At 29.3% G+C, this 13,596-nt stretch overlaps 1 protein-coding gene across 1 annotated transcript in view; it reads right to left on the bottom strand.

Annotated features, from left to right (window-relative positions):
* Window positions 1-13,596, bottom strand: part of TRAF2 (TNF receptor associated factor 2) — a 45,001-nt gene that overhangs the window by 26,176 nt on the left and 5,229 nt on the right. The window contains exons 2-4 of the mRNA XM_083723189.1: window positions 11,847-11,925; window positions 10,645-10,743; window positions 54-128 (exon numbers count right to left, since the gene is read on the bottom strand). Coding sequence (XP_083579315.1) covers window positions 54-128; window positions 10,645-10,743; window positions 11,847-11,925 — 253 coding nt within the window. The remainder of the gene's footprint in view (window positions 1-53; window positions 129-10,644; window positions 10,744-11,846; window positions 11,926-13,596) is intronic.

Below are 13,596 nucleotides of genomic sequence, written 5' to 3'. Positions count from 1 at the left end.
GGCGGGGGATACCCGGAGTAACGTTACTCCACCCCGGGGCGAAGGCGGCTCACCCGTTCCCGCGGGACGTCCGTCTTCCCGCAGCCGTCGCAGGTGAGGGGGGACTTGGGGCAGGTCTCCTCGTGAGCCTGGGGGGGAGGAAGGATGGTTACTCTGGGTTTACTCAGCAATTAGAAATTAGTACAACAACAACAACAACAACAACAACAACAACAATGTATTTCTATAACAGTGTCCATAATAGTACTAATAATAGTACTATTATCAGTACTATTATTACGACTGTAGTAGTAGTAGTAATAGTAATAATAATAATATGAATGTATTTCTATAACATAATAGTACTAATAATAGTACTATTATTACAACTACTGTAGTAATAATAATAATAATAATAATAATAATAATAATAATGTATTTCTATAACATTGTACATAATAGTACTGATAATAGTACTATTATCAGTACTATTATTACGACTGTAGTAGTAGTAATAGTAATAATAATAATAATAATATATTTCTATATAACATTGTATATAATAGTACTAATAATAGTACTATTATCAGTACTATTATTACAACTACTGTAGTAGTAGTAGTAGTAGTAATAATAATAATAATAATAGTAATAATAATGTATTTCTATAACATTGTACATAATAGTACTGATAATAGTACTATTATTAGTACTATTATTACAACTACTGTAGTAGTAATAATAATAATAATAATAATAATAATAATGTATTTCTATAACATTGTACATAATAGTACTGATAATAGTACTATTATCAGTACTATTATTACAACTACTGTAGTAGTAGTAGTAATAATAATAATAATAATAATAATGTATTTCTATAACATTGTACATAATAGTACTAATAATAGTACTATTATCAGTACTATTATTACGACTGTAGTAGTAATAATAATAATAATAATAATGTATTTCTATAACATAATAGTACTAATAATAGTACTATTATTAGTACTATTATTACAACTACTGTAGTAGTAGTAATAATAATAATAATAATAATAATAATAATGTATTTCTATATAACATTGTACATAATAGTACTGATAATAGTACTATTATTAGTACTATTATTACAACTACTGTAGTATTACAACTACTGTAGTAATAATAATAATAATAATAATAATAATAATAATAATAATGTATTTATATAACATTGTACATAATAGTACTGATAATAGTACTATTATCAGTACTATTATTACAACTACTGTAGTATTACAACTACTGTAGTAATAATAATAATAATAATAATAATAATAATGTATTTATATAAAATTGTACATAATAGTACTGATAATAGTACTATTATCAGTACTATTATTACAACTACTGTAGTAGTAGTAATAATAATAATAATAATAATGTATTTCTATAACATAATAGTACTGATAATAGTACTATTATTAGTACTATTATTACAACTACTGTAGTAGTAGTAATAATAATAATAATAATGTATTTCTATATAACATTGTATATAATAGTACTAATAATAGTACTATTATCAGTACTATTATTACAACTACTGTAGTATTACAACTACTGTAGTAATAATAATAATAATAATAATAATGTATTTATATAACATTGTACATAATAGTACTGATAATAGTACTATTATTAGTACTATTATTACAACTACTGTAGTAATAATAATAATAATAATAATGTATTTCTATAACATTGTACATAATAGTACTGATAATAGTACTATTATCAGTACTATTATTACGACTGTAGTAGTAGTAGTAATAGTAATAATAATAATAATGTATTTCTATAACATAATAGTACTAACAATAGTACTATTATTAGTACTATTATTACAACTACTGTAGTAGTAATAATAATAATAATAATAATAATAATAATAATAATAATAATAATAATGTATTTCTATATAACATTGTACATAATAGTACTGATAATAGTACTATTATTAGTACTATTATTACAACTACTGTAGTAGTAGTAATAATAATAATAATAATAATAATAATAATATATTTATATAACATTGTACATAATAGTACTGATAATAGTACTATTATCAGTACTATTATTACAACTACTGTAGTAGTAGTAGTAATAATAATAATAATAGTAATAATAATGTATTTCTATATAACATTGTATATAATAGTACTGATAATAGTACTATTATTAGTACTATTATTACAACTACTGTAGTAATAATAATAATAATAATAATAATAATAATAATAATAATAATGTATTTCTATAACATTGTACATAATAGTACTGATAATAGTACTATTATCAGTACTATTATTACAACTACTGTAGTAGTAGTAGTAATAATAATAATAATAATAATGTATTTCTATAACATTGTACATAATAGTACTAATAATAGTACTATTATCAGTACTATTATTACGACTGTAGTAGTAGTAGTAGTAATAATAATAATAATAATAATGTATTTCTATAACATAATAGTACTAATAATAGTACTATTATTAGTACTATTATTACAACTACTGTAGTAGTAGTAATAATAATAATAATAATAATAATAATAATGTATTTCTATAACATTGTACATAATAGTACTAATAATAGTACTATTATTAGTACTATTATTACAACTACTGTAGTAATAATAATAATAATAATAATAATAATAATAATAATAATGTATTTCTATAACATTGTACATAATAGTACTGATAATAGTACTATTATCAGTACTATTATTGCAACTGCTGTAGTAGTAGTAGTAATAATAATAATAATAATAATAATAATAATAATAGTAATTATAATGTATTTCTATAACATTGTACATAATAGTACTGATAATAGTACTATTATCAGTACTATTCTTACAACTACTGTAGTAGTAGTAGTAGTAATAATAATAATAATAATAATGTATTTCTATAACATTGTACATAATAGTACTAATAATAGTACTATTATCAGTACTATTATTACAACTACTGTAGTAGTAGTAGTAATAATAATAATAATAATAATAATAATGTATTTCTATAACATTGTACATAATAGTACTAATAATAGTACTATTATCAGTACTATTATTACAACTACTGTAGTAGTAGTAGTAATAATAATAATAATAATAATAATAATAATGTATTTATATAACATTGTACATAATAGTACTGATAATAGTACTATTATTAGTACTATTATTACAACTACTGTAGTAGTAGTAGTAGTAATAATAATAATAATAATAATAATAATAATAATAATAATGTATTTCTATAACATTGTACATAATAGTACTAATAATAGTACTATTATCATTACTATTATTACAACTACTGTAGTAGTAGTAGTAGTAGTAATAATAATAATAATAATAATAATAATAATAATAATAATGTATTTCTATAACATTGTACATAATAGTACTGATAATAGTACTATTATTAGTACTATTATTACAACTACTGTAGTAGTAGTAGTAGTAGATGATGATGATAATAATAATAATAATAATAATAATAATAATAATAATAATAATAATAATAATACCACTCTCCCCGGCCAAAGCCAGGCTCAGAGCAGCTAACATCATACACAATAGTACTACTACTACTACTATTAATAATAATAATACTGATAATACCACCCTCAATACTACTACTACTACTACTACTGTTAGTACCAACCTCGGCAGCTAAAGCCGGGCTCAGAGCGGCTAGCATCATACATAATAGTACTACTACTACTAATAATAATACCACCCTCAATACTACTACTACTACTACTACTACTCCTACTGTTACTACCAACCTCGGCAGCTAAAATCATACACAATAGTACTAATACTACTATTATTATTATTATTAATAATAATACTGATAATACCACCCTCAATACTATTATTACTACTACTACTACTACTACTACTGTTACTACCAACCTCGGCAGCTAGAGCCGGGCTCACAGCGGCTAGCATCATACATAATAGTACTACTACTACTACTACTACTAATAATAATAATAATACTGATAATACCACCCTCAATAGTACTAATACTATTACTACTAATACTAATGCTGTATTACTACTAATACTAAAGCCAGGCTCAGAGCAGCTCACATCATACATAACAGTACTAATACTACTATTAATACTATTACTACTGTTAGTACCAACCTCGGCAGCCAAAGCCGGGGTCAGGGCGGCTAGCATCATACATAATAGTACTACTACTACTACTACTACTACTAATAATAATAATACTGATAATACCACCCTCAATAGTACTAATACTATTACTACTAATACTAATGCTGCTACTACTACTGTTAGTACCAACCTCGGCAGCTAAAGCTGGGGTCAGGGCGGCTAACCTCATACACAATAGTACTACTACTACTACTACTACTACTAATAATAATACTACTACTGATAATACCACCCTCAATACTACTACTACTACTACTACTACTACTACTGTTACTACCAACCTCGGCAGCTAAAATCATACACAATAGTACTAATACTACTACTATTATTAATAATAATAATACTGATAATACCACCCTCAATACTACTACTACTACTACTACTACTAATAATACTACTGATAATACCACCCTCAATACTACTACTACTACTACTACTGTTACTACCAACCTCGGCAGCAAAAATCATACACAATAGTACTAATACTACTATTATTATTATTAATAATAATACTGATAATACCACCCTCAATACTACTACTACTACTACTAATAATAATACTACTGATAATACCACCCTCAATACTACTACTACTACTACTACTGTTACTACCAACCTCGGCAGCAAAAATCATACACAATAGTACTAATACTACTATTATTATTAATAATACTGATAATACCACCCTCAATACTACTACTACTACTACTACTACTACTACTACTACTGTTAGTACCAACCTCGGCAGCTAAAGCCGGGCTCAGAGCGGCTAGCATCATACATAATAGTACTACTACTACTACTACTACTACTAATAATAATACTGATAATACCACCGTCAATAGTACTAATACTACTACTACTAATACTACTACTGTTACTACCAACCTCGGCAGCTAAAATCATACACAATAGTACTAATACTACTATTATTATTATTAATAATAATACTGATAATACCACCCTCAATAATACTACTACTACTACTACTACTGTTACTACCAACCTCGGCAGCTAAAGCCGGGCTCAGAGCGGCTAACATCATACATAATAGTACTACTACTACTACTACTACTAATAATAATACTGATAATACCACCCTCAATAGTACTAATACTATTACTACTAATACTAATGCTGTATTACTACTAATACTAAAGCCAGGCTCAGAGCAGCTCACATCATACATAACAGTACTACTATTATTATTATTATTATACTATTATTATTATACTATTATACTATTATTATTATACTACTACTATTAATACTATTACTACTGTTAGTACCAACCTCGGCAGCTAAAGCCGGGCTCAGAGCGGCTAACATCATACATAATAGTAGTAATAATACTACTACTACTACTAATAATAATACTGATAATACCACCCTCAATAGTACTAATACTATTACTACTAATACTAATGCTGTATTACTACTAATACTAAAGCCAGGCTCAGAGCAGCTCACATCATACATAACAGTACTAATACTACTATTAATACTATTACTACTGTTAGTACCAACCTCGGCAGCTAAAGCCGGGCTCAGAGCGGCTAGCATCATACATAATAGTACTACTACTACTAATAATAATAATAATACTAAAACCACCCTCAATAGTACTAATACTATTACTACTAATACTAATGCTGCTACTACTACTGTTAGTACCAACCTCGGCAGCTAAAGCCGGGCTCACAGCGGCTAGCATCATACATAATAGTACTACTACTACTACTACTACTACTAATAATACTACTACTGATAATACCACCCTCAATACTACTACTACTACTACTACTACTACTACTAATAATACTACTACTGATAATACCACCCTCAATACTACTACTACTACTACTACTACTGTACTACGGGCTCACAGCGGCTAACATCATACATAATAGTAGTAATAATACTACTACTACTACTAATAATAATACTGATAATACCACCCTCAATAGTACTAATACTATTACTACTAATACTAATGCTGTATTACTACTAATACTAAAGCCAGGCTCAGAGCAGCTCACATCATACATAACAGTACTAATACTACTATTAATACTATTACTACTGTTAGTACCAACCTCGGCAGCTAAAGCCGGGCTCAGAGCGGCTAGCATCATACATAATAGTACTACTACTACTACTACTACTAATAATAATACTACTGATAATACCACCCTCAATACTACTACTACTACTACTGTACTACGGGCTCACAGCGGCTAACATCATACATAACAGTACTACTACTACTACTAATAATAATACTGATAATACCACCCTCAATAGTACTAATACTATTACTACTAATACTAATGCTGTATTACTACTAATACTAAAGCCAGGCTCAGAGCAGCTCACATCATACATAACAGTACTACTATTATTATTATTATTATTATTATTATTATTATTATTATACTATTATTATTATAATACTATTATACTATTATTATTATTATACTACTATTAATACTATTACTACTGTTAGTACCAACCTCGGCAGCTAAAGCCGGGCTCAGAGCGGCTAGCATCATACATAATAGTACTACTACTACTACTACTAATAATAATAATACTGATAATACCACCCTCAATAGTACTAATACTATTACTACTAATACTAATGCTGTATTACTACTAATACTAAAGCCAGGCTCAGAGCAGCTCACATCATACATAACAGTACTACTATTATTATTATTATTATTATTATTATTATTATTATTATTATACTATTATTATTATAATACTATTATACTATTATTATTATTATACTACTATTAATACTATTACTACTGTTAGTACCAACCTCGGCAGCTAAAGCCGGGCTCAGAGCGGCTAGCATCATACATAATAGTACTACTACTACTACTACTAATAATAATAATACTGATAATACCACCCTCAATAGTACTAATACTATTACTACTAATACTAATGCTGTATTACTACTAATACTAAAGCCAGGCTCAGAGCAGCTCACATCATACATAACAGTACTACTATTATTATTATTATTATTATTATTATTATTATTATTATTATACTATTATTATTATAATACTATTATACTATTATTATTATTATACTACTATTAATACTATTACTACTGTTAGTACCAACCTCGGCAGCTAAAGCCGGGCTCAGAGCGGCTAGCATCATACATAATAGTACTACTACTACTAATAATAATACTACTGATAATACCACCCTCAATAGTACTAATATTATTACTACTAATACTAATGCTGTATTACTACTAATACTAAAGCCAGGCTCAGAGCAGCTCACATCATACATAACAGTACTACTATTATTATTATTATTATTATTATTATTATACTATTATTATTATACTATTATACTATTATTATTATACTACTACTATTAATACTATTACTACTGTTAGTACCAACCTCGGCAGCTAAAGCCGGGCTCAGAGCGGCTAGCATCATACATAATAGTACTACTACTACTACTACTACTACTAATAATAATAATACTACTGATAATACCACCCTCAATAGTACTAATACTATTACTACTAATACTAATGCTGTATTACTACTAATACTAAAGCCAGGCTCAGAGCAGCTCACATCATACATAACAGTACTAATACTACTATTAATACTATTACTACTGTTAGTACCAACCTCGGCAGCTAAAGCCGGGCTCAGAGCGGCTAACCTCATACACAATAGTACTACTACTACTACTACTACTATTAATAATAATACTACTGATAATACCACCCTCAATAGTACTAATACTATTACTACTAATACTAATGCTGTTACTACTACTGTTAGTACCAACCTCGGCAGCTAAAGCCGGGCTCAGAGCGGCTAGCATCATACATAATAGTACTACTACTACTACTACTACTAATAATAATAATAATAATACCACCCTCAATAGTACTAATACTACTACTACTAATACTAATGCTGTTACTACTACTACTGTTAGTACCAACCTCGGCAGCTAAAGCTGGGGTCAGGGCGGCTAACCTCATACACAATAGTACTACTACTACTACTACTACTAATAATAATAATAATACTACTACTGATAATACCACCCTCAATACTACTACTACTACTACTACTACTACTACTGTTACTACCAACCTCGGCAGCTAAAATCATACACAATAGTACTAATACTACTACTATTATTAATAATAATAATACTGATAATACCACCCTCAATACTACTACTACTACTACTAATAATAATAATACTACTGATAATACCACCCTCAATACTACTACTACTACTACTACTGTTACTACCAACCTCGGCAGCAAAAATCATACACAATAGTACTAATACTACTATTATTATTATTAATAATAATACTGATAATACCACCCTCAATACTACTACTACTACTACTACTAATAATACTACTGATAATACCACCCTCAATACTACTACTACTACTACTACTGTTACTACCAACCTCGGCAGCAAAAATCATACACAATAGTACTAATACTACTATTATTATTATTATTAATAATACTGATAATACCACCCTCAATAGTACTAATACTATTACTTCTAATACTAATGCTGTTACTACTACTGTTAGTACCAACCTCGGCAGCTAAAGCCGGGCTCAGAGCGGCTAGCATCATACATAATAGTACTACTACTACTAATAATAATAATAATACTGATAATACCACCCTCAATAGTACTAATACTATTACTACTAATACTAATGCTGTTACTACTACTGTTAGTACCAACCTCGGCAGCTAAAGCCGGGCTCAGAGCAGCTAGCATCATACATAATAGTACTACTACTACTACTACTACTACTACTAATAATAATAATAATACTGATAATACCACCCTCAATAGTACTAATATTATTACTACTAATACTAATGCTGTATTACTACTAATACTAAAGCCAGGCTCAGAGCAGCTCACATCATACATAACAGTACTAATACTACTATTAATACTATTACTACTGTTAGTACCAACCTCGGCAGCTAAAGCCGGGCTCAGAACGGCTAGCATCATACATAATAGTACTACTACTACTACTACTACTAATAATAATAATAATACTGATAATACCACCCTCAATAGTACTAATACTATTACTACTAATACTAATGCTGCTACTACTACTGTTAGTACCAACCTTGGCAGCTAAAGCCGGGCTCAGAGCGGCTAGCATCATACATAATAGTACTACTACTACTACTACTACTACTAATAATAATAATAATAATACCACCCTCAATAGTACTAATACTATTACTACTAATACTAATGCTGCTACTACTACTGTTAGTACCAACCTTGGCAGCTAAAGCCGGGCTCAGAGCGGCTAGCATCATACATAATAGTACTACTACTACTACTACTACTAATAATAATAATACCACCCTCAATAGTACTACTACTACTACTACTACTACTACTACTACTGTTACTACCAACCTCGGCAGCAAAAATCATACACAATAGTACTAATACTACTATTATTATTAATAATAATAATACTGATAATACCACCCTCAATACTACTACTACTACTACTACTGTACTACGGGCTCAGAGCGGCTAGCATCATACATAATAGTACTACTACTACTACTAATAATACTACTGATAATACCACCCTCAATAGTACTAATACTATTACTACTAATACTAATGCTGTATTACTACTAATACTAAAGCCAGGCTCAGAGCAGCTCACATCATACATAACAGTACTACTATTATTATTATTATTATTATACTATTATTATTATACTATTATACTATTATTATTATTATACTACTATTAATACTATTACTACTGTTAGTACCAACCTCGGCAGCTAAAGCCGGGCTCAGAGCGGCTAGCATCATACATAATAGTACTACTACTACTACTACTACTAATAATAATAATAATACTACTGATAATACCACCCTCAATAGTACTAATACTATTACTACTAATACTAATGCTGTATTACTACTAATACTAAAGCCAGGCTCAGAGCAGCTCACATCATACATAACAGTACTATTATTATTATTATTATTATTATTATTATACTATTATACTATTATTATTATAATACTACTATTAATACTATTACTACTGTTAGTACCAACCTCGGCAGCTAAAGCCGGGCTCAGAGCGGCTAACCTCATACATAATAGTAGTAATAATACTACTACTGATTTTACCACCCTGTGGAGCCAAAGCCTACTAATAGTATGAATAGTACTACTATTACTACCAATAACAATACCACCCTCCACTAGCCTGACACCCCCCCCCCAAATGTGGGGATTTTCAGCCATAAATATAGAGTAACGAGCCGGGATTTGAACCCGTCGCCCGGAAGCCAAGTACTCACCTCATACTCCTTGACGGTACCTTTCCAGGGACAGTCCGTGCGGAGGCAGGCGGCCGGGAGACTTTCCACCTCGCGGCGGGCGGCGTTATCGGGGAAAGCCTGGCGGAAGAGATTCATCAGAAATAGTAAGAGTAATAATAATAATAATAATAATAATAATAATAATAGCAGCAATAGTAGTGGTAGTAGTAATAATAATAATAACAATAATAGTAATAGTAATAATAATAGTAATAATAATAATAATAGTGGTAGTAGTAGTAGTAGTAGTAGTAATAATAATAATAATAATAATAGTAATAGTAATAGTAATAATAATAATAGTAATAGTAACAACAACAACAACAACAACAACAAAACAACAGTAGTAGTAGTAGTAATAATAATAATAATAGTAATAATGATGATGATGATGATGATGAAGCCTGGAAGAGAAGCGACGAGAGATATTATTATTATTATTATTATTATTATTATTATTATTATTACAACAACAATACAACCACACTTATAATATTAATAATAATAATAATAATAATAATAATAATAATAAAGCCTGTAAGAGAAGTGGCTAGAGAAAATAATAGTAATAGTAATACTAATAGTAATAGTAATAATAATAGTAATAGTAACAACAACAACAACAACAACAAAACAACAGTAGTAGTAGTAGTAGTAGTAGTAATAATAATAATAGTAATAATAATGATGATGATGATGATGATGATGAAGCCTGGAAGAGAAGCGACGAGAGATATTATTATTATTATTATTATTATTATTATTATTATTATTATTATTATTATTATTACAACAACAATACAACCACACTTATAATATTAAAAATAATAATAATAATAATAATAATAATAATAATAATAATAATAATAATAATAAAGCCTGGAAGAGAAGCGACGAGAGATATTATTATTATTATTATTATTATTATTATTATTATTATTATTATTATTATTATTACAACAACAATACAACCACACTAATAATAATAATAATAATAATAATAATAATAATAATAATAATAAAGCCTGGAAGAGAAGCGACGAGACATATTATTATTATTATTATTATTATTATTATTATTATTATTATTATTACAACAAAAATACAACAACAGTAACAATAGTAATATTAATAATAGTAGTAGTAGTAATAATAATAATAATAATAAACCCTCCGCTCACCGTGCCGCTGTCCAGGACGGAGACGCCCTCTTCGTACAGACCTTCCCGGAGGCAGGCGGCGCAGGGCAGCGGCCCCGAGCTGCGGGGAGAGAAAGATTATTATTATTATTATTATTATTATTATTATTATTAATTTGTTTTTATTATTATGGATGCCAGGCCGGGCTGATTGACACACACACAAAAATCTCTCCTGTTCAGACAGTGTTTTCTCCCGCTTGACACAGTCCAGTCTGCTGCTACTACTACTACTACTACTACTATTATTATTATTATTATTATTATTAATTATTATTATTATTATTATGGATGCCAGGCCGGGCTGATTGACACACACACAAAAAAATCTCCTGTTCAGACAGTGTTTTCTCCCGCTTGACACAGTCCAGTCTACTACTATTATTATTATTACCCTTCTTCTTCTTATTTTTTACTACTACTACTACTATTACTATTACTACTACAAGAATTATTACTTGGGTATTCTTCTTCTTCTTCTACTACTACTACTACTTGTTATTACTACTACTCTTCTTCTTCTTCTTCTTCTCTTCCTCCTCCTCCTCCTCCTCCTCCTCCTCCTCCCTACTACTACAATTATTACTTTGGTATTCTTCTTCTACTACTACTAGTTATTACTACTAATACTCTTCTTCTTCTTCTTCTTCTCTTCCTCCTCCTCCTCCTCCTCCTCCTCCTCCCTACTACTACAATTATTACTTTGGTATGCTCCTCCTCCCCCTACTATTTGTTATTATCACTATTACTCTTCTTCTTATTACTTTTTTATTATTATTACTACTACTACAATAATTATTACTTTGGTATTCCACTACTACTACTACTACTACTACTACTACTACCCTCCTTCTTCTCCTCAGTTGTTACTCTCCTCCTCCTCCCCCCTCCTACAATTATTACTTTGGAATGCTCCTCCTCCTCCCCTACTATTTGTTATTATCACTATTACTCTTCTTCTTTTACTTTTTTATTATTACTACTACTACTACTACTACTACTACTATAATTATTACTTTGGTATTCTTCTTCTACTACTACTAGTTATTACTACTACTACTCTTCTTCTTCTTCTTCTTCTCTTCCTCCTCCTCCTCCTCCTCTTCCTCCTCCCCCCTACTACTACAATTATTACTTTGGTATGCTCCTCCTCCCCCCTACTACTTGTTATTATCACTATTACTCTTATTTTTTTACTACTACTACTACTACTACTACTACAATAATTATTACTTTGGTATTCCACTACTACTACTACCACTACCACTACCACTACTACCCTCCTCCTCCTCCTCAGTTGTTGTTACTCTCCTCCTCCTCCTCCTCCTCCCTACTACTACAATTATTACTTTGGAATGCTCCTCCTCCTCCCCTACTATTTGTTATTATCACTATTACTCTTCTTCTTATTACTTTTTTATTATTATTACTACTACTACTACTACTACTACTACTATAATTATTACTTTGGTATTCTTCTACTACTACTACTACTAGTTATTACTACTACTACTCTTCTTCTTCTTCTTCTCTTCCTCTTCCTCCTCCTCCGCCTCCCCCCTACTACAATTATTACTTTGGTATGCTCCTCCTCCCCCCTACTACTTGTTATTATCACTATTATTCTTATTTTTTTACTACTACTACTACTACTACTACTACCCTCCTTCTTCTCCTCAGTTGTTACTCTCCTCCTCCTCCCCCTACTACTACAATTATTACTTTGGAATGC

The sequence above is a fragment of the Podarcis gaigeae genome, assembly GCF_964106915.1.
Source record: "Podarcis gaigeae genome assembly, chromosome: Z".
Classification (NCBI taxonomy): domain Eukaryota; kingdom Metazoa; phylum Chordata; class Lepidosauria; order Squamata; family Lacertidae; genus Podarcis; species Podarcis gaigeae.
The sequence above is the reverse complement of the archived record's forward strand: the minus strand, read 5'-3'. Positions and strand labels throughout refer to the sequence as shown.